This window comes from Stegodyphus dumicola, chromosome 6 (assembly GCF_044657685.1).
Source record: "Stegodyphus dumicola isolate Sdum_Otavi_A_Nest chromosome 6, ASM4465768v1".
NCBI lineage: Eukaryota > Metazoa > Arthropoda > Arachnida > Araneae > Eresidae > Stegodyphus > Stegodyphus dumicola.
In genome coordinates, this window is record NC_140773.1 from 211393370 (window position 1) to 211417713 (window position 24344).

At 33.1% G+C, this 24344-nt stretch overlaps 1 protein-coding gene across 17 annotated transcripts in view; it reads left to right on the plus strand.

Moving 5' to 3' along the window:
- LOC118194022 (cell adhesion molecule Dscam1-like) overlaps nucleotides 1-24344 on the plus strand; it is a 234218-nt gene that overhangs the window by 188794 nt on the left and 21080 nt on the right. For all 17 annotated transcript variants that reach the window (XM_085819465.1, XM_085819462.1, XM_085819466.1 and 14 more), the window contains exons 9-12: nucleotides 4414-4484; nucleotides 9582-9819; nucleotides 16279-16377; nucleotides 17606-17797. In XM_085819465.1, coding sequence (XP_085675591.1) covers nucleotides 4414-4484; nucleotides 9582-9819; nucleotides 16279-16377; nucleotides 17606-17797 — 600 coding nt within the window. The remainder of the gene's footprint in view (nucleotides 1-4413; nucleotides 4485-9581; nucleotides 9820-16278; nucleotides 16378-17605; nucleotides 17798-24344) is intronic.

Consider the following 24344-nt stretch of genomic DNA (forward strand, 5'->3'; position numbering starts at 1 on the left):
AGGTAATAGATTATTAACAATCGCTGACTGCCGCGTCGTTATTGAAGTGGACACGCGTTCCTATCCCTTGTAAATTCTTTTTCTTTCACGTGCATGTTTGTATATGTGTGTGTATTCACGTTTGTTTGCCTGCCTACCGGTATACCTCTCTGTCTCTCATCCCTTCCCCCCCTTCCCTAATTTCTTGTCTTCTCTTTTCCTAAGCTCTCTTCCGTCCGCTCTATTTTCTTCCTCTCTCCTTTTCTCTTTGCGCCCACCAGCGGCCGAGTGATAAAGACGCTGAACACTGGTAGTTCGGTTCGAGGTTCGAATCCCGCAAGCGGGATGGCTGCATGGGCGTTTTCGTGGTTTTTCCCATGTGTAACGTGTATACGAGTCAGTTTCCCTTAGAAAGTCCTCCATGAAGGCATTCCTCCCTTTAGGCAGATAGCCCTCGTGTGCTTTGCCATAATTAAATAATCCAATTGAATCCTTTTCTCTTCTCTTTCCTCCCTCTCCTTTCCTCTCTTCTTTTTTCCTCTTTTCTTGTCTTTGAGTTTACTTGGATCCTGTGTGCTGAACACTGTGCAACAATCTCAGTAACGATGCGGTGAATTAGCTGATTGGGAGTGATGAATAATTCGATCATCTCTAAGCAAACGTTCCAACCTTAAGCACTTGTCAATGAATGATATGTAGGAAAGATTATAATCCTTGCTGGCTATTCAAAAAATGAAGCTACAGCAAAAGTTCGATAATCCGGCACTTTCCATACTTAAATAATACTTTATTATCAAATGTTCTGAGCAGCCATATCACTTCCTCTTACAATGATTATGGTCACTCTCGATCAGTGTATATACATCATCAAAGTTTACCTCATAGTAGTTTATTCTCCAAAAGTGGACGACAAAGAACACAGTTTAGATTCATTTAGAACAGTTATTATTGAAGAATTTACCTGTATTACACTTGGCCGATATTCATGCCTCACATGGTGATTGAAAAATGTTCGTAGAAAAATACTGAACATGTGCTGGCGTCGTCCGTATTTCTACTTAAACGTCACCTCCTTTATTGCAAATGGCACTAGAGATTCCGAAATTTCTAATTTTTTTTTCACTAAGGACAGATTAAAATCTTAAACAGAAAAATTTATTTCCTGAATTTAGAAGCCACAGTAGAAACAACATACATCGAGGCCAAAGGTAGAAAGAAAAACGATACAAGCTGTCGTCCACCTCGTATCCATTTCAGACTCTCATTTCAGTCACACACACACACACACAAAAAAAAAAAAAAAAAAAAAAAAACCTCATCAAACTAGATTTCTCTCATTGTGTTTGAAAAAGGACTATGATGAAGAAATCGATGCTGAAATGTGAGGCTTGTCCTCACATTTTTCGTTCATTTAACTTTTACAACACTTTTTGTTCATTTAACTTAATTTTTTAACATCACTTTCTTCACGCTTAAACCACATAAAATGTAACTGTAAAATCAGAAAATTTTATTAGTAAGATTACTTTACATACCCATTTAAAAATCAAAACCATCAGAAAATATATTGACAAAATTGCTTTTTTACTAAAAAATTAATAACCATGTATAATTTCAATTACAAATCATGAATCACGACCACAAGTAAAACATTGCTTATCCAGATAACACTCTCCTTTTGTAGTTGATGTCTTCTTGCAAAGAAATATTTCAGTGTTCCTGAAGGACATCCCAATGCTAGTTATTACTCTAGACCAGGAATCCCTAACCTTTTTGTCCCTAAGAGCATATTCTAGAATATCTATTGAACGGCGGGCGGCATTTGCTTTTTCAAAGTGAATATCTAGTTGGATAGAGTTAATAATACGTGCACATAAAAAGAGAGACCGGTGGCATTTCACTTTGTGCTGGTATCTGTGTTGGATGCAATTTCTGTTTCATTAAAAATGAGAAAACTTTCACATAGCATTTTATTGAAAACTAAAACATTTTTATTGTGATCGCACAACGGCAGACACACGTTAAACGATCGACGGGGGCCATGTTTCCCATGGGCATAGGGTTGAAAACCCCTGCTCTAGACTCTTGCTATCTGTTGTGCAGTAGCGGAAACTACGTCCCAGAGCTTCAAAATATTATATGTTCTTATGCATATTTATTCTTAGCTTTTGTCTTTATCAACTGTATTTATTAAACATCACTTACGCCGCATAAACTTCAACAGCAAAATCAGAAAATATTTAAAAACCAAATATATTTAAAATTCCCGATAAAATTTTAAGTGTTATCATGCATGCTTTTTACTTCCTTGTACGAAGTAAAAAGGAGGTATTGTAATCGCGAAAAGTTTCAGGCAGCATATTTCAACGAAAATATCCATTTTGACCGCTATCGAATGCAATTTAACGATGTTTTTGCGTGATATCTGTACGTAAGGACAGAATAAAATACTCTTTTCCTTCAAAAAAATTATAAAACTGCTTTAAAATTAATTCTGAAGAGAATGTTTCGTGGCGTCTGTACGAACGTATGTACGTACGTGCGTGCGTACGTACGTATCTCGCATAACTCAAAAACGAGTAGCCTCAGAACGTTGAAATTTTGTATATAGGACTGCTATAACATGTAGATGTGCACCTCGTATTTTGGTTGCAATCGGCCGCACCAAACGTATATAAATATATTTATATATATATCCACTCTGTTACCCAGCTCAGTAACCTCAGTTTCTTTACTCTTATATGTTTGTAAATTGTACATTTTTTGCTTTAAAAATGATTGAATTATGTTGTTTTTATCTTCCGGTTAAGGATTTTATGCCTTTAGTAAATCTGTGTGCAATATTTTTAGAATTATCAGCAATTTTAAAGTTGTTTAATTGCCGCTAAGCCTGTTTTTAATGGCGGCCATTGATGTTTACATTTGAAACAGGAGACTAGTGGATTTGTTGCCAATCTAGAGAAACTTAGCTTCGCAACAACAAAGATAACGCATTCATTTATTATTGCCAATTAAATCATGCTTAATTCTTTCTGGAATTTCTTCGAGGAAATAAGTGTTTGAGATTTACTTCGTAATTTTTAATATAGATATTTTGAGTTTTTATGTATTTTTGCCTTCTCGCGAAGGAGAACTGAATTAATTAAATGAGAAATACTCAATTGTCTGTGAAAAACTGTTTCTTTTTTGTTTTGTTTGCTTAATTTCTTTTATACATCATTCTAGCTTTATTATAGTATTTGAATAGAACATGTGGCAACGATTAGATAATTCTATTCTTTAAATGATATAAATTTTGTGCATTTTGAGTTATAATATGAACGAAATATATACGTTAACTGTTATATAATTATAAGCTAACTGTTATATAATTATTAGTACTGTTAAGTGAATCTAGCGCCAGAGTGTCGCTATGGTAAACAAACACTAGAGTGAATTTTAAAGAATGCATTTATTCTATTGTGTTTATGCGCTGTCGCCGAAGTATATTTAATTCAATCCAATCAGTTTAAATGAAATGCAAGAAAAAAGGCGTATAATTTAATATTCCAATACAAGGAAGTCATGTGGTGTACACATCAAATTTTTTATATTTGCTATATTATTTCTTTAAAAATAATACATATGAAAAGTGATCAGAAAAAGTGGGGTTCAAAACTATTTGCACCTCTGGCGCTAAAACTACGTGAAGCAACTGCCCAGCGTTCCCGAATATTATAGCGCCATTGTATGGCAGGACTGGCAATGAATATGGACCGAGTTATCAGGTGTGCTGAACCACTGTAATTCTGATTATCGCATTTTTAGCATATTTATTAAACAAAATCCGAACAATATATCTTTAAAATAATTTTTCCTTTCAATAATGTTATAAATTTAAAGAAAATACTGTAAAGTTTAAACGTTATAAATAATATAATTCTATTATTTAAAATTTTTGATTAATATCTTAAATATTACAATTAGTTAATTAACGAAACAAATTTTCCGTAATATGAATTTTTCAAATCTCGACAAAATTGCTTTTTGCTTTATACAAATGCTTACTTACTAATGATTCAGTAATTTGCTATTTTGATAATAAGCCTAAAATATTATTCGATATCTTCTATAGCATATTGCAGAAATGAAATTTTGAGCTTTAAAATTCGAAAAAAAAAACAAATTTGTTTTATTAGTCCAAAATGCGTTGCTCTTATTGGAGTGCATAGTAAGCATCTGCAGATATGTAAGTGTTTTGGTTAATGCCAAAATGTTACGTATAATATTATTTCATATACATTAATATGATTTTAATTTGGTATGTCAAAAATTGCGAATTTTAAGTTCTTATCATGGCATGGATGTTTATTTGTTAATTTGTTTCTATACTAATTATTACCTTAAAAAGCATATTTGAAACTTGCAAACTATACAAAAAGTAATATTTTTCAGAACCAAGTGGTCCTCCTACAGATGTTTGGGTTGAAGCTAAAAGTTCCAGCTCCATTTTAGTGACGTGGAAAGTACGTTTTTATGAATAGTTTCATTATTAAAATTTACCTATATTTATACTGTAAATATATTATTAAGTTTTATTAAGAATATTATCAAATTCATATGAATGTACTATTATACGAAAAGTGTTTAATAATCGTTATCTACATAATTTTTTAAAGTATATGCTGTTACCTTCATTTTGTACAGCACCTTCGTGGTCCTATTTGTTAAAAACCAGGGTTAGAAAAACTGACATGCTAACTATATCATTTTAAACGTGTAAGCCGAAATCATTGCGAACGTAAACGCAACACGTTTGAGGACGAAACGTTTAATAAAAACAACACGGGGAAAATACACTGAAGTGACAAAAGTCATGGGATAGCAATATGCAAATATACAGATTGCAGTTGTATCGCGTAGAAAATGTATAAATGCGAAGTGCTTTGGCAGGGCTTTCATTTGTGTTCAAGTTATTCATGTGAAGAGGCTTTGACGTGATTATGACCGCACGACGAGAATTAACAGACTTTGAACGCGGAATGGTAGTTGGAGCTAGACACATGGGTCATTCCATTTCGGATATCGTTAGGGAATTCAACATTCCGAGATCCACAGTGTCAAGAGTGTGCCGAGAGTATCTAATTTCAGGCATAACATCCCACCATGGACAGCGCAGTGGCCGACCACCTGCACTTAACGACCGAGACCAGCGACGTCTGCGTAGAGTTGTCAATGTTCACAGACAAGTAACACTGCGTCAAATAATCGCAGAAATCAATGTGGGACGTACGAGGGACGTGTCCGATAGGACAGTGCGGCGAAATTTGTCTTCCTTGGGCTATGCCAGCAGAAGACCGACTCGAGTGCCTTTACTGACAGCACGACATCACCTGCAGCGACTCTCGTGGGCTCGTGAGCATATCGGTTGGTCCCTAAACGAATAGAAAATCAGGGCTTGGTCAGATGAGTCACGATTTCAGTTGGTAAGAGCTGATGGTAGGGTTCGAATGTGGCGCAGACCCCACGAAGCCATGGACCGAAGTTGTCAGGCACTGTTCAAGCTGGTGGTGGTTCCATAATGGTCCGGGCTGTTTTTACATGGCATGGACTCGGTCCTCTGGTGCAACTGAACCGATCATTGAACTTCACGTACTCAAACAACGATGGGATTTTTATGGATGACAATGCATCATGTCACCGGGCCCACAATTGTTCGCGATTGGTTAGAAGAACATTCTGAACAATTCCAGCGAATGATTTGGCCACCTAGATCGCCCGACACGAATCCCATCGAACATTTATGGGACATCATCGAGAGGTCAGTTCGTGCCCTAAACCCTTCACCGTCAACACTTTCACAATTATAGACGTCTATAGAGGCAGCATGGCTCAATACTCCTGCAGGGGACTTCCAACGACTTGTTGAGTCCATGCCACGTCGAATTGCTGCACTTCGCCGGGCAAAAGGAGGACCGACAAAATATTATGAGGTATCCCATGACTTTTGTCACTTCAGTGTATAATGACCATGGTAGAAATGAAAGAAAGAAAAAAAATCCCAGTTCTAAAAGATGTGGATAAAAGTATTATGGCCGGGGGTTGGGGTGGGGAAATCTGAAAGGTTTCAGATTTTAACGGTTGCCAAAAAGTATTTGGTAAAGCTTTTTACGCTCTCGCAGTCTACCTGTCTGCTGTTACGCTTTTTTTAGTCCAAAGGGGCTTTGTCCCTGAAGGACTATTGTTTTCGTTTTGCGATTTTGCGTTGAATCACTATAAATGTTCGTTTTACTTTTCAAACTGTTGCCACCAAATGTTAGAGTCGTGCATTATATTTGAAGAAATTAAATAATGAAGAATCTGCATAAATGTATGTATATTTCTCGCATTGTGATAAAACAACGGTACATAGAGCCATCGAATTTTAAATGACATAATACTCCTACGAATATGGGCATGTGGAAGATCAAATTTGAAATTTGGAATTTGTTTTATGATGGATTTCCTATTTTGTAAAACTTAGACGAATTTTTGAGTAACAAACTCAACGATTTAAAAGCGAGCAATGGCAACACTCTACGGCGGGGAAAAAAACCCTTTTTATCTCCAGGGGGCGCGGAACTGTGTATCGGAAATTCTAAAGATAGGCTCATTTTAAAATTATTTTGCGACATTGCTACTGAACTGAATTTTATGGTTTGAGTGCAAAGAACGTCATTCTGTTACCGACTCGCATAAACACAGGGGGAAAGAAATGTCTTTTTGTTTTCAGCTTTATTATTAAGCATAATTTTCTTCGCACTTACGCCATATACGCCATATACAATTCAACAGCAAAATTACAAAAATTTTAACAGTAGCATAGCGCAGTATACGCTTAGAATTTCCGATGCAGCATTAAGTGATGGCCATTTCCAGACTAATATCCCACTGGGCACTAAAGTCCCTTTTGGGCTAAAAAGCAGCAATAATATTGTAACATGTTTTTTAATTAATAATTTTTAAGAAAAATCAAGGAAAAAATTTAAGCATTCAAAATCAGAAAATAATTAGAATTACAGTTAAATAGAATTTTTAATTTATGCGGTTAATTACTCAAAGTAATGTTTAATTCGGCCTTTCTCTATAACATTATTGGTACTTTGATAGGAAAAGCATGTTACAGAAAAGATTAGAGAACGGAAGATGACTTGTGTAAAGTTAATTTGCTTAAGCAGATAGCTGCCACATATTTTGCCGTAATTCAATCCAATTTAATCTAATTTGACAAATTATCCCATTACGAAGATTTGGGAGGAAGAGTCTTGATCATCCAGCCTCCAACCTATTCTCCAGATTTGTTGCCTTAATGCTATTTTTCTTTCCTAAAATAAAATCAGCAGTGAAAAGAACATTGTGTTATGATACTGAAATAACAGAAATTTGTCACGAGCTCTTCATCATGGATATCATTGTATGGATATCGACAATATACTAGCCTGTGTGCCCAGCATTGTGTTAATATGTCAAAAGTATTTTTAAGTGATAATTTTTTTAATATACGATATGTGTCATTTTATTTAGAAAGTTCGATTTCTAAAACATTGAAGAAATTTTAGAATTACACCAGAACATCTGCAGTCATCAAACTAGTACTTATTGCATAGCCACAGACGGCCGAGCGTTAAAATCGCGTTAGGCGAGCTACTGCGGTACCTAGTTGAACGGTACATTTTCACTTTAAATGAAAACTTTTGTTGCTGGTATATATTATTAAAAACCATTCTCTGGAATTACAAGAAACTATGTATCATACATTTATGAAAACTGTTCTTTCTTCATTTATGCTTTTTAAAGGAGTACATTTTTTTCTATTTCATAATTTTTTTCCAGTCAAACATTATTCTGTAATATATTTTCGATACAACACATACTGACCTGAAATCATAAATATAAAGCATATAACAAAAATTACACATTTTTTATTTAAATAGTTCGAATGAAATAGTATTGAATGATTACATTATTTCGAAAAGCACTTTTCATAACTTGCTTCAAAGGTATCTATTACGCCAGCGTTCCTCAAACGTTTTTCAAGTGGACACCGTTTTTAAAAATTATAATGTCCTGCGAACCACCTTATTTGTGTCTCCTGCGGAAGCAGCTCATATTCTGTACACCTACATTACTTAAAATACAATCAATTAAAATGTATTTAATTTTAATTGGTATTTAATAATTAAGTTAATAAATAATTTATATTCGTTTTTGATAATTTAAGACTCTAAGAATTTGATTAACCTTTACCTTATAAACTAAAAATTAAATAAATGCTATTACTTACATGAATGAGATGAATGACCTAACCGAGTCTTGCATATCCGTTCTATGTTTGAATGAAGCATCACAGTCATAGTACTTTAAATCTCTTAGCGTGTAAAATCGATAGGTAATGTAACCGTAATAAACTTCGGAAAATTTTATTCTTAGGGAATATATGTAATGACTGCGATATGCAGTTTTGAAATTCAGATTTTCAGTTACAGCCTGGTACAAGCAGTTAATTTGAATTTAATTTTTTCGTTTTTTTGAAACTCAGAAGGAACACAAGAGGACCACAAAAAGATGCGAAGACACTTGTGGTCCGCATAGCACAGATTAAGAAATTCTGTATTGCGCTGGAAAAAACTAGAAAAGGAGCTTCAAAAGAGGTTTTGCTCTAAGCTTTCAGTTTTGTAAATCTATTCGTAAGCTTCAAATTATTGTAATGAATAAATATTTATCTGATTATAAGGTGAAAGCATTTGAGCATTTAAGATAGCATAGCCGACAGCGTTTCATAATAAAGTTTTAAAAGGTTAAATTGTGCAGACAATTAGGTATTTTTCGAAGCAGGCAAAATGAATCGATTTCGTCGGGAATCGAAACGCAGACCTCTGGAATACCGGCCCAGCGTGCAGAACCACTACATCACGAAGGCGCGCTAGGGAGACGGGAGAAATACCTTATAAAATGTTTAAATTTTGTTTTTAAAATTTCAAAACGTTTATCTAAATGATTTTAGGAAAAAAAATTATGACAGGTCTACGACACTAAAAATTATGATAAAGGTATAAAGATGTTTTCGTCTGTTGTTTAATAATGAATCTGAAAGTTAATTATAAATTTACACGTATATCAACGATACCATAAAACTTTTTAATTATAAATTTACACGTATATCAACGATACCATAAAAGGTTTCAGTTTAACATGCTTTTTGTTACATTTTTTACAAGTCATATACAATTAGCCTCAAAAAATAAAAACACTTCGTAACTTCTATTTGTGAATCTTTCAGTTGCTAGATACTTCATTTCATTCTGACAAAGATTTGTTTGATTTTACACCTAAAAGTAAAATTTTCGTTTTAATTAAACTTTCAAATCCCAGCACTTTAATGCTTACGTAATTGTTCTACGATTAATAGTAGGAATAACTGATATTTTTGCATTCATCATGAGTTCTCTTTATTTGCTCTATTTTGAAGGTCTTCGGAAGTCAATAACTCACTAATTATATAAAGAAATAAAAAAATTCTCTGTATAATTTTCAAGTCATCTAAAATACTGAATGTGCCTAATGCTGCTTATTTTTACGTATAGCCTCCACCACGTGAGCTGTGGAATGGGCAACTTCGCGGATATTTTGTTGGCTATAAAGTGGATGGATCTTCACACCCATATTCATTCAAGACTGTCGATAATGTCGTAGAAGAAAACCAAGAATATACGTTGACTAATCTCACGAAATCTAATAAGTACAATATTGTAGTGAAAGCCTACAATAGTGCAGGAACAGGTCCCCCTTCTCAAGACCTGGTGGCTAAACCATTGGATGGAGGTAAGAGATCATGCATATGTAGTTTTCCAAACTGTTTTTGCTTTCTTTAGTGCAATACTTAGAATACTGACCACTTTTATACTTTTTTATTTGTACAGTTACGATATTAAATTTAATATACCAACTATCCAAAATAAACATAAAAGACAGTAGGAATAATTTCGTTAAGTATCACAACCAAAGTAAAATTTAGAATAAAATATTTACTATCACGTCGACCATGTAACACAAACTGAAATTTACCGAAACTGAACTTCCGCTCTCTTGTGGGCAGAATAACAAGTATCTCATGCAGTTCTAACACAAAGTGAATGTAATCACAATGTCAGCGAAGCCAGTATTCAACTATAGTTCCTTTCGACTAATCACACGCGAAGTGTCAAAGCAATCAAATCTTTGCAGCAATCTATTTCAATTAGCAGACATACAAGGATGAATAAATAGTCTAAGCTGCTACACTCTGTCCTATAAACTTTATAGGGCTATTAAAATTTTATTTGTACAGTTATTATGATTATAACTTCTACACTGTAATTTTTCTTTTCCGGTTTCCTTACCAAAAATGTATATCAGTTAGAAAAGTATCTAAACTGAGGTTTTTGGAGACAGAGCGTGTTGCTGCTTCTCGAAGCCACGTTACTAGATTTCGTCACATCTGATAAGAATGTAACTATCCGGCTTCGCGTTATTACTGTCGACATTTAATCGTAACGCCGGTGAGAAGTTCTGAGCCAATATAAAATTAAATTCTGTTGTCTTCAACTACTAGACTAAATAAATTTTAAATATTGAATTTAAATGTTACTTTAGTTTCATAGTCACAAGTAGTGGTTGATTATGTTAGCACGACAAGTGCATTTATATTCAAGTTCTGTTTTAAATAAAAGGTTGTTTAAGCCTTTTTCAAGATTCTGTTGTTACTTCAGACCAGAGGTAATTCGCTTTACGTTTGTTACGAATTTGATGCTAATGTATGCTACCAAAGCAAGTCAAACTCTATAACTTTAAAACTAGTCTTTTATTTACATTTCAAATTAATATGCAGACTAGGAGAAGTTCACAAAATGTAGAAGCAGCCAAAATAAGAATTGGGTAATTAAAATAAAATCTTATATATTTTAAATTTTAATTATAAATTTATAAGAATGTATTTCCAATTTCGTGTAATATGTTGACATAAAAAAAATATTGGCAAAAGTTTCTATATGTAGTTAAGTGGCAATTTAAGTTCTTAAAACGTCACAGTTTATAGAATCAATCTGTCAAGAAATTATTAATGTATTATAATTAATAATGAGTAAACCACTAGATTACTTAATTCGTAATCTTTTAAAGCTTAACACAGATAGCTAAATATCCCTATGATCTACTAGTTAAAACTAATAATCTACGAGCTGACTATACACACTAAACGTTTTCACCAGTTTGGGTTTTCGTTAGGTAGTGCGAAACTAAGTCATTAACTACGCTACCGAATATGTTTTAATTTTCAACAAATGTTGCTAATTATTCAAATTTTTTATTGCGGTGATATCGTTAGTACACTCAGCTGTGCATAATGGAGTTTTTAACATTCCTCCAAAACGTTTTTAAAATTCAGCTTTTATTTAAAACACTTTATAGAAAAATCCCATTGAAATACTGTTTCGGAAATGAAATATATGAATTATAGCATTTTACGAATAAAATATGAATCACAGTTCATATTTTACGAATAGCAATAATAAAAGTGCTAAAATACATTAAATAATAAAAATTCAAGTAAAATATTTTTTTTATTTTAAAATCTTGCAGCTGTAAAATTATATTATGAAAAGTTTTTATATGTCAGATTTATAATCCGTAACCTAGGGGTATTTTAACACCTTCTCCCAGAAGTTACGTATCACTAGTCGTTGAGAAAATAGATTTACTGAATATCTATAATTTTGTACAGAACTCAAATCTAGGTAGAAGAATGGTTGGATATTCCGTGTTTTTTCCTTAACTAAATCTAATTTAAAATTAAACACCTTCTCTGAGAAAATCTTCCATAAGAATTATTTTCAAAATAGCCTGTATGAGTTTTATTGTAATCAGGTTAGGTTAGGTTATTCAATTATGGCAAAGCACACGAGGGCTATCTGCCTAACGGGAGGGATGCCTTCGTGGAGGACTTTCTAAGGGAAACTGGCTCGTATACACTTTACAAATGGGGAAAACCACGAAAACACCCATGCAGCCAGCCCGTTCGCGGGATTCGAACCTCGAACCGAACTACCAGTGTTCAGCGACTTTACCGCTCGGCCGCTGGTGAGCCTTATTGTAATCAGTACCTCGAATTAAAATCCTGACTAAAATACCGCTCTTCTTAGAAAGCTGTTAAAAAATGCATTGTAGTACATATTTAAAAAAAATTATGTAAGAATCTGATGTTAAGTTTACCCATCATGCAATGAAATTCCAAAATATAAAATTACATAAAATTACATCTATGCATATATTTCAATTTTTGTTATAAAACCATAAATGCTAACTTAAATATCTTCAAACACAATTAAATCTTCACTAGAAACATATGAGATTTTATACATAGAATTCTAAAGTTTTTAAGACTTACATACAGTCTTGTTGGCATTTTCAACAACCTGAGTGATCACTTCAGTTGACGCCCTTGCATATAGCTTTATATGAGTACAGTTAGCGCCCATTATAAACATATTACTAGTTCAAAGCAAACACTACATTTATTTAGTCGTCGTTTTGAGAACTCAGCTAGCGCCTTCGAAAATAGGCGCCTTAGACGGCTGTCAATGTCATTTATGCTTGTACCCAGATACGATATAAAAGCATAGCATCAAAAATTAATATTCTTTTAAAAGAAATTTTATATTAACATTTATTTTTATAACTTTAAAAAAACATTTTTTAAAGAAAAAATTTACAAAAAAAAATGAAAATATGTTATATCGACTATTAATTAGTTAATAACAATTTTAATTATCTGTTATTTTAATTTAATTTATTATTTTAAATATCTTTCTTGCATTCTATAGTACTTAATAGCAAAAGCATTAGCAATAAGTTCAGTGTATAAACCGTGTTGTCAAAGAGGGAAAACAAATTCATTAATAAGGCATTATTACTCAGAGCAATTCTTGTCTCTTTAAACTACGTACAGCTGGTGAATTGAGGTTACCGCAGTTACCCAAAGCTTGGCGCAAGCCCCAAGTTTCATTTACAACTAGTGACTAGCAGAAAGTAATATATCAAAACATTAAATTCGTGGATTATACTTTCATAATGATACCGCAGTGTTAGAATAAAAAGCCATTTTTTCCTTTATCTTTTTTCTTATTGTTATTTCTGCTTGAATTTAGAATATATACAATTGCGTTAAATTTTAAAATATTTCCATCCTTACACATACTAAGGCTTTGTTAGCCACTGACCAAGTACCATGAGAATTGAATTTTTGTTAATTTCATTTTCTCCAATTTAGCGATTAATAGCCAAAAATAGCAACCATCACTCCTTCAAATGATCTGGATTCTTAAAACGTGGGTCGCTCTCATTCATAATTTGAGGGTGACAGAGTCTATACGTTCATTGATCTTTTCTTTTCGTTAGCTAGGATGATTCATCGTCTTCATTAACGGGGAATATCATATCATACTCAAAATATATTTTAGCAAATTTGTGACCTGTTTGAATGATTTTTGTGCTTCACATTCGAGTAATAGAAAACAAATGCATTATTTCTGATATTTTTCGTCACTTTGTTTCTAGTCTAATTATTAATTTTAAAATTAATTATCATACATATCTTCTTACATTAGGTTTCCTTTCATACTATATTATTAATATGCTATATCACTAAATGTATACTGTATCACTAATATACTATATCACTACATATATACTATAACCACTCTACTATATCACTAAATACATATTATACCACTAATCTACTAAATTACTATACTATATCGCTAAATATTACAATAACTTCTATATTGCAGAATGCCAAATCCACATTATATTGTTTTATTTCTAAATTTTATATTTAATTCCGCATAATACCTAATATTATCCACTATTTTAACTGCTTTATATACAGAAATTACCAGAAAAAATTATTTTCGAATTTATCATAATAAGCATTTGTAATGACCTTTGTATTTAAAGAAGTGGTAATTAATTAGTTAAAAGCCATAAAATAAGATTAAAATTTTAAAAAATTGTCTCTTTAAACTTTACTGCAATTAATTTTTATAAAAATGAATATTCATTAGAAAATATTCTAAAGCATTTAACTATCTTTGAACCCGTATTAAAAGAAAATGGTTACATCATAAAACAAAATTTAATTTAAAAAAATTGTCTGTTTAAACTTTTTTATTAAATTAGAAAATTTTCATTAGAATTCAATTTTCTAAAGCATTTAACAATCTTTGAACCCTAGAAGAAAATGATTACATAAGCTTCGTAGCCTTTAAGTGTCACATAATTTATAAAATTTTGTTGCTGTAAAATTTTTTCAACAGATGTATGAACACGCATCCGCTCAGTAGTTGACTCTCCTTCAGTCATTGGCCCGTGGAAACAGCTGGCATTTTCGGCGTCATCTGACGTCAGTGATTACGTCGAGAGTTTATTTTTATTTTTTATATGCGATTGCACCTCCATCTAGTGTCTCAGAAACATAATATTTGTTCAAGTTACTAAAATTGTATCAATGATGATCTTAAATGATAGCATATAAGAATTCTGTTCTCAAATGAATAAATTTCTTAAGTTTCTGGTATTTATCGGTTATCAGATATTTATTTTTAATATCACTGAAATTATCTTTATTGCTTTTTTATATAGTGATAAAACTGTGTATTTTGTTTAATAAATATATCGTTAAATTAATATCAAATTTATCTTTTTAGGTATTAAATTTTTTACATTTTAAATTATTTTTGAAAACGAAAATGTTCGAATATAGTAATTAAATTACAGTGGCTCACATGTATTTTGGGACACTTGTGTTTCTCAGTTTTATTTGTAAATATCAAATGCTAAATATTAGCTAAATGTCCTTGTTTTTCTTTTTTGTATATTATTGATCATCATTTTTAAGACCTGCTTGTTTTCAACAAAGTTATTCGAAACGTTTCTGTTTAAAAAAATAGTTCATTCAAAAAGTTCTGAAAATGAACACTATAAATATTCGAACCACCCAGAAAGGTTTACAGACAATAAATAACAAGCAGATTTTATTTTAAAAAGTCATGAAAATAATGAGACATACAATACGTCATTAGATAATCTGCAGCTAAAATTTCATTTTTCATGCGCTTTGATATGGATTTATTATTATTATTATTATTATTATTATTTAGTTAGAATGTTCCATTCTTCTGTAAGAATTACTTTTAATAGAGCTTTTGAAAAAATGTCATATGTACTAATTCTTTTTTCTATCTCACTCCACACATGTTCGATAGGATTTAAATCCGAAGTATATGGAGGAGTTTCGATAACTTCAGGGCAGCTGTATCCCAAGAGAAAATTTACGGCAGTACGTTTAGAATCGTTTATCCTGATAGAACGCATTCCAAATTTTCTTCCAGGTGCTTTCAGGTTTTCATTAAGAATATTTATATATGTATACTGATCCATATTATTTTTTAAAAACGTAATGCACTACGCATTTTTCCAGCTGATGCAATCTCTGTGGGCCCCAAATTCTGCTGCCTAGTACCTTCCTAAATTCTAAAATTTTGCCATTTCTAGATTTTGTTGCTTGGTATTTTACTAAATTCAAAAAATTCTGCTACACTGGCTCTGTAACTGACCCTTACCATATTATCATTTCATATTTATTCTGAATATTCATATAAGAAATAAAATTATCACCTTTTCCTATACCTTCTAAATGCATTTAGTTTTTTAGGATAACAGAAATCTTTAATTAAATCCAAAAATTCTGAAATGAAGAGGAAACGTATTGAAGAAAGAAATCGAATACGTAAAGAGAAGGAAAATTATTCTTCAAAGATATGTGCAGTTATTATTATGTAAATTAAACAGTTGTTTATAATTTCAGCCTTTGCTATAATTTTCCCTTTCCGTTTCCTCATCAGAATGAAAATCACTTAGATAGTTTTTAAACTAAGGTTTTGGAGTTGTGAAGCAAAATTTGTTTCTGGCCTCCGCTTTGATTTTGACTGTCCCTGTTTAATTGGATCACCATACGCTGTAGTTGAATAAGAAAACGTTAAATTAAACTCAGAAGTACTAAAATTTTCCGTTTAAATTGTACTAGTTTCATTCTGAATTTCAAAATTCTTTACACTGGCTTTAACTTTGTGCAGCTGAATTAACATTTTGAAAATAGAGGGAAATTTCTAATGATATATTTGTAATGAATATACTGTGCTACTTTTTAATTTTACAAATGTGTGTCAATTTAATTTAATTTCGTTCCAGATGTTCCAGGGGCTCCAGCTTTTACCGTTGTTGCAGCCTCCGAATCTAAAATAAGTCTGAGATGGGGAGATCCTCCATCTAGGAATATTCCTGTTACAGGTAGAAAGAAGTTCTCTTAAGTATAAAAATTATGCACCTGTTAATGCTATAGGATTGATTTCTGCTTTCGTGTGATACAACGCCTTGCTTAAAATTTTTCCAAATTTATTTTAAAAATCTAATTAGGATACATACTGAGAAAGTATAATAAGTTATGGGAAAAAAGTTATTATTCAAAAATTCTGTGTTCCCGGGCATTATTAACTGCAATCATAATTTCGAATACGAAGTTATAAGCTTTCAAAATTAGTACAATTTTTATTTGTCATTGAATTATAGTTTATAATGTTACTGAAACTATAAACCTATAAAAACTGATATTATAACTTAGTGTAATTCAAACAGGCAAAAAGGCGACCTTGGTTTGACCTGGATCTTAAATAAAACTCTATCGATTTCGAGGCCGGTTAGGCCCAGGTCTCTGTTCTTTAGGAGCGAAAAAATTTTTAACCAAATTTTTGCTTCTGAGGAAGCAGGACTATGTCAGAATTGTGTGACCATAATTTTGTGTACGGTGCAATTTTTAAGAATAAATGTTAATTCTAATAAATATGCATATCAAAATATTTTCTGTGCAATAGACCTAATTTTTTTTTTACTTAAGTATTCTGGAATATTACTTTGTCTACAATTAATATAAAATGATGTATAACATAACTTGTGAATAAAAATAAGGCATTTTCTCCCTCCTTTCCGCGTGCCTTTGTGGTGTACTTGGATAGCACATCCTGCAATCAGGAGGTCTGCTGTTCGAATCCCAGCGAGAACATTGCGAATTTCTTCGTGTTTCATGCATCCATAAACTTAGTGACTCTACAAGTGGCGCCCGAACTAAAAGCCGATGGACAATAAATAATTCGTGATCACCAGGATTTTCTGACTGGGTCCCTTCATTTCCAGTCGTCCGTTAAAATGCCTTTCGTTGTGTAACTCGATAGAACGTCCAACTAGCAATCGGGAATTACAGTGTTCAAATCCCGGCGAGAGCAGTGCGGATTTCTTCATGTCTCCTGCTTCGACTCCACAAGTTTAAAATATTAAGCAGTAATCAATAACGTAAAAGTATTCGTACTGAATAGTTTTAATTTAAATCTGAAGGCATTTAATATATGAATGACAATAGGGTCTTTAGTTCTCTATCATTTAGCTAAAAAGAATAAAAATTCTATGTTGGCATAATTCTTTACTTATAGCAGGTTATAATAATATAGTCCTTTCTTACTATTAGGTTATACTTTGCACTACAAGAAAGAAGGAGGTGAATGGTTTCATATTCCAATCATAGCATCTAGCAGCAAGAACCGTTTCACAATCACTGGCTTGGAAAGTTCTACAGCATATAAAATTTTCATAACTGCTTCTAATCAGTATGGAAATGGTGAACCCAGTGATATCACGACTGTCACTACTTCAATGAAAGGTAAGCTGTTCATATTCTTAGTTTGCAGATACATATGCCTAACAGTGTTTGTTAGCTTATCATAATAATTGATAACAAAAATAGCCTATTTGTGGCTGAAATATCAGTGAAGAACAACACATACTACAATCCCAGAACTGAATAGTTATTTCAGTTTAAATTATGTGGTTTTACTAAATGAGTATTTACGAGACAATGGGTGTTTCTTAGGCACATATATCACAGTATCTTAGAGCAAAGTTGTGGTTCTAATATTTTTGAGTAAATAAGTTTCAAATAGCATAACTTTTAATTGTATTTAATACAAATTATGGAAAGCAGATTTAAAATTCTATGCTTAATATTAACAGACTTTTACTAACAACTTAACAAACAAGCAAAGACGCCTTCTGAATTATTCTCCTTTTATCAACATTAATCGTTTCTGTATTAGAACTCATCAGTTTCCTAATAGCTAAAACTATAAAATATTAGTAGCTGCGTTATGAGTACTCAGCAGAGGTGCATACGGCCAGCATGAATATTTTCGTAAGCTCTCTCCAATTTTTTTTTTTTTTTTTTTTTTTTTTTTTTGTGGTGGGGTTGGGGGCTGTTCCATGGCCAATTTTCTATAAAATATTTTGGAAGAGGATATCTTTCCAAATTATCATCTAGAACTTTACCCTAATCATTTAGCTAACTTTCATAAAAAAAAAGAAGAACTTCTTAAATTCGTAAATATACATAAAAGCTCTTCAAAGTGTCTAATGTGTTACTGCGGGATCTTAAACTGTGTTCCGCCAACCCTGGGGTTTGAGTTAAAATAAAAATTCGAAAAGAAAATTATAAAGCACTCATACTCATTGACTAGAGTTTATTAACTAAAACTCCGTTCGAGTACTACGGTAAACAGAAGGCTTACCAATAAAGGAATGGAATAATTTATCGACATGTCAACAGAATCGACGTTAAAATCTAAATTTAAGCAAGAACAGCTCCTAAAGTTTTGTTTCCAGCTTCATGCAAAATATACAGAAGTTTTTCACACAGCTGTATACACTTTTATGCCATTCTGAACAACGCGTTTAAGTGAAAATTCTTTCTCAACGTATGTGACAACAAAAACACAGTATAGAAACAGAATGAACCCAGCCTTACTACAAACATTCCAGAATACCATAGTGGCTGGTGACTTTAACGCCACCAGCCCCTTATGGGGAGCACAAACAGAAAATCGCAGAGCGCAGAAACTGTTAGAATATGCGATAGCTCACGGACTGGCAGTAATAAATAAAGAAAACTCAACCAACATTCGACAATGGAAGAGCAAAAGGCTGGCTAGATGTCACATTTGTCTCATCATCAGTAACCGTGTACATAAACAACTGGGAGATAATGGACATACCCTCTCTGAGTGACCATCATATAATTGAATATGAGATCAATAGTAGACTCACGTACCTAACAAAAAGACGTTTCAAGACCTGCTTCGGAGGGCACAATACTTTAAAGTTTTACCTCAGGCCATGGGTGAGTGAAATCTTGGAACAACTGGATAACTGCGACCCCCCTGGGAGCTGGATAATACATATGACTCCATCATAACTAAATTAACTCAGGCAGCAAAAGCTTCCTACAAACTTAAAACTATTAGGCAAAAAAAACAAATCAAGGCAGCGAAACAAGAGTCATGGCGTAAGCACTGCAGTAACGTGCAAGCAACCTATGGTACATTACAGAAAATAGCCACCAATAAGATTTTTTAACCCCTACAACTTACCACTAAAGTAAAACAAGATGCAAAAAGCAAAGCAGAAGCTCTAAACACTATCCTAGAAACAATCTTTGTTAAATACAAGATGGAATTTGATTTAGTAACTCACACAGAAATAAAGCAGAAGTTTAATAGGAAAGGCTAGAAAAGCAGCAACAGAGATATTACTCTTCTTACAGACCACGAAGTTCATAATATCATCAAAGCCTTGGCAGACAAAAAAGCACCAGGTCCCGATGGCATAGATAATACCATCATGAAAGAAATTCACAAAGAATTCCCAGGTTTGTTTCCAAAACTATGCAGAGCCTGCTGGCGACTCGGCCACTTCCCTAGAAGCATAAAACTAGCCGAAATTGCACTCTTTCACAAGCAGGGAAAAGACCCGTCAGACCCGGCATCATATAGGTGCATATGGCCACGAGTATACGAAAATATTCATGCTGGCCGTATGCTATAAGCTTACTGCATTCAATCAGTAAGATTTTAGAAAAAGTAATTCTACAACGCCTTAATTTCCACATGTACAGGAACAAGTCTATAAACGAAAAACAATATGGCTTCTGCGCAGAAAAGTCCACAGACAATGCCTTAAAACAAGGATGTCAAACTCATAGGTACACTTGGGCCAAACAAACAAGGTTTAACTTTAGGCGGGCCGAAAAAAAAAAAAAAAAATCAATATTCATAAAAACGTAGATTTATTTCGAATAATACAATAATAAACATATATATATATTTTTATAGAAAAGAACAAGAAAAATTTAATGTTTACGTCCTGATACTTGACATCTCTTCTCTGCTATTATCTTTCCTATTTCGGGAGAAATTTTGGTTGCAGTGATAACTTTCAACGCTGACCCAAGGTGAGCATCATTAATACGGTTTCTAATAGGAGACTTATTACCTTTCATGACTGAAAATAACTGCTCGCACCGATAAGTGCTACCAAACATGGAAATAATTTCATATGCGAATTTTCGAGTATTTTCAAACCTGGCTGGTAAATATTTGTAAAATTCAGGCACGCCCACTTCAATGAATTTTGCTTTGAAATTTGAGTTGCATTGAATCTCGATCACCTCCATTTGCATATGGCTGGGTACTGAGTCAATACTTATTGAGAAAATCGAAGAAAACAAAAAAAATCGAGGGAACTAAAATCATTAAACCTCGTTTCAAATTCAGTTGTTAAATTTGCAATTTTTCTGCGTATTTTTGATACGAACAAGTATCGTCTAAACTTGATTTCTTCACGCTGCACGTCGGGAAGTGCGTCAAATCTTCATTTTTAAGTTGTTTTTCCCAAAGAACTAGTTGACATTTGAATGCTTTAATTATGTCAAACATGTTCGTAATGATATGATCTTTTCCTTGTAACGATAAATTTAAATCGGTTAAGTGTTTGGTTATATCAACCAAGAAAGATAAATCTTGTATCCATATTGGATCGTAAAACAAACTTACGTCTTGATTTTTCGCTTTTAAAAACTGACATATTTCTTCTTTCAAATCCCAGAATTGTTTGAAAATCTTGGAGCAAGATAACCAACGTACCTCGGTATAGTAGGACAAACCCGAATATTCACTAACTCACTCACTTAAGAAAGCAGTGAATTGACGCTGATTTAAACCTCGAGATCTTATAAAATTTATAACTTTTTTTATATATGACAAAATTTATATATCCATATTTATTACTTTCGTGCATAGAACTTCTTGATGTATAATACAATGCATATGATGAATGTTTGAACCGTGAATTTCACTAAGTTTTTTTCTTAGTAATGCTACGAAGCCCTTGTTTTTCCCGGTCATTGATGGAGCGCCATCTGTAGCTACAGAATTTAATTTTGCCAAAGGTAGATTGTATTTCTGCAAAAGTCCAAAAACACAAGTAAATATATCTTCTCCTGTGGTAGTACCAGGCATCGGTATTAGTTCCAGTAATTCCTCAAAAATGTTAAAATTCTTGTCACAAGAACGAAAAAACACTTCTAATTGAGCTTTGCCACTAATGTCCGTGCTCTCGTCACAGGCAATGGAGAAACTTTCGAAACTAGATGATTTTGCTTTAATCTGATCACTTAAATTCGCGGCTAAATCAGTAACTCTTTCCGCAACTGTATTTCGAGACAATGAAATTGATTGAAAAGCCTTCACATTTCCAGGACAAACAATTTCTCCAGCTTTCATTAGGCATTCCTTGATGAAATCATCGTCAGTAAAAGGCTTCCAATGTTTAGCTATCAACTCGGACAAGACGTAGCTTGCATGTACCGCCGCTTCACTTTCTTGCAATACTTTACTAAACATGGACTGTTGCTATTTCACTCCCAACTTAGCTCTTTCAACTTTTCTTCTCTCATTAATCCTTCGTAATTGTTATACTTCGATTTGTGTTGTTCGTAATGACGTTTAATATTATATAACTTTGGTACATTAATAGTATTATTACATATCAAGCAGATTATTTTATCTTTTATTTCACAGCAAAAATATTCTAATTCCCATTTTACTTGGAATATTTTATGTTCGTCAGCGATTTTTCGTTTAATTTTACTACCACTTGGTTTTGATATAGACATACTGAATACAAAGGGCTGGAATAAACACGGTTAACGTTAAAAAGTTAACAAACATTTATCCTCTCCGCAAGAGATAAATCAAAATGCTGAAATATTTCTTCAAAAATATTCTAACAATATCACAAAATGTCAAACGTTTAGCAAAAATCAATTCAAAACAGAGAAACTAATTCTATCTCACAGCGAAATCGCTACAAATCAATCACAGCATTAAGTAAACAAACAATTCGCTAGAACTACAGCTACTACTGAGATGAGTTGTTTGTTCTCGGCTTTTAAAAGCTTTATAATTATTTTCTCGAATATACTGGAAACATCTATAAATATCTGGATTTTTGTGGATGGCAACAGCAATTACGAGATATTTATATATTAGGTATTAAATGCACGCGCTGTTCTATTGTTAACCTTCCAACGCAGCTGTCTTTTCAAAAATCGTCTGCGTTGCTAAGGCAACATGAAGCAAATCTAATTACAATTATAAATAAAAAAATAACTAAATAAATAACTATGAAATCCGTAACAATATGAATTAAGTAATAATTAATAATAAAGCAAAGTGCATGCACATGCATGCACCAATATATCGTACAAAACTATGATTGGAAAACTGAGACCATGAGTTCGGCCACATTCGGCTATCGGGGGATGCGTACAAGTTCGGAGTGCATGTGTCCCCCAAAAGCCGAAGGTAGCTGAAGGCAAGCTACTCACACGCATTTGTAATTTAAATAGTGTGTGTGTTAGCTCGCTGTGAGTAATCTAACAACATTGCATAAATTATCGTTAATTACTTAACAGTAAACATTTCATTTTTTTCTTCGTCGATATGTTATTTTATTATTATATATTATTATTTGAGGATATATTGGCCGGGCCGCAAAAATATTTGTTGTGGGCCGCGAGTTTGACATCCTTGCCTTAAAACAACTGCTAGATAACATAGAGCAGAACGAAGACAACAATTTGGACACACTGGTTGTTTAGTTGGACATCAAAGGGGCATTCGACTCGGTGTGGTGGCCAGACGTAATCGAATGCCTAGACATCATCAAATGCCCAAAAGAAATCCTGAATTTTATACACAGTACTTGCAGGATCGTTGGATACAGGTTACAACGGACAATGATGTACTCAAAGTAAAGTTGGAAAGAGGCTTTACCCAGGGTTCCTGCTTGGGACCTACACTTTGGAATCTTGTAGGGAGCACAGCCTTTGCGCTCTATGACCAACAGCAAGGAGTGAGTATCTAGGCGTACGCGGACGACTTTTTATTGGTCATTTCTGGTAGCACAGACATTAGGTTAAAAGCACAAAAAACGCAATCAATACTTTTACAAGCTGGGCAGATCAGCACAAATTAAATATCTCAGCAGATAAAACTAAACAACTGTCTATATATAGGCATGGAGCGCGAAATAGGAATCCCAACATTAAGCTAAATAGAGTCTCTATAAAAGAGGTCATTGACCTTAAATATCTAGGTATTTTAATTAACAATAGGCTTTCCTGGGTACCTCATATTAAAGAGCTTAAGCAGAAAATAAATCAGCTTAGTAATTCCATGGTTAGAACAACAGTACCTCATTAGAACACTCCAATCACTATGCTCAAAAGCTGGTACAGAACAATCTCAGAAAAGATCATATTATATGGGGCTGCCATATGGGGTAGGAAGCTTCTCACCATACAAAGAATGCAACTTTTGATCATATGCAAAGATTAAAGAACATCCCCAACGGCGGCCAAACTGCAGAATCGGAAACAACTGACACATAGTAGCCTAAAGGAGATTTTTTTATAGGGCTCGCAGCAGGTTTCTTCTTCACTGCTATATGATTGATTTACTTAAAAATTACTCTTTAATTTTTCTTTTATACATTGCAAAAAATTGGAGCAACAATTTTAACACACAAGATTTTCAACCATTTGTCACTACAGAAAAAGTATTTGGAAAAGAAATAATTTTCGAATCTCACACTTTTTCTTAGATACTTTGTCCTTGAGGAAAGATTTTAAATTGAGTGCATGTTCAAAAATGTTTTCGTTCTAGCCGTTCTAAACGTCTAGAATCGGAAACAACTGACACATAGTATAGCAGCGCTCGTGGTCTAAAGGAGATTTTCTTACAAATTCGGGTAGCAGTCAACGCGTTAAGTAAAACTGGCTCGTATTTAATGGTTTAATGGCATTTAGCGACGCGCGA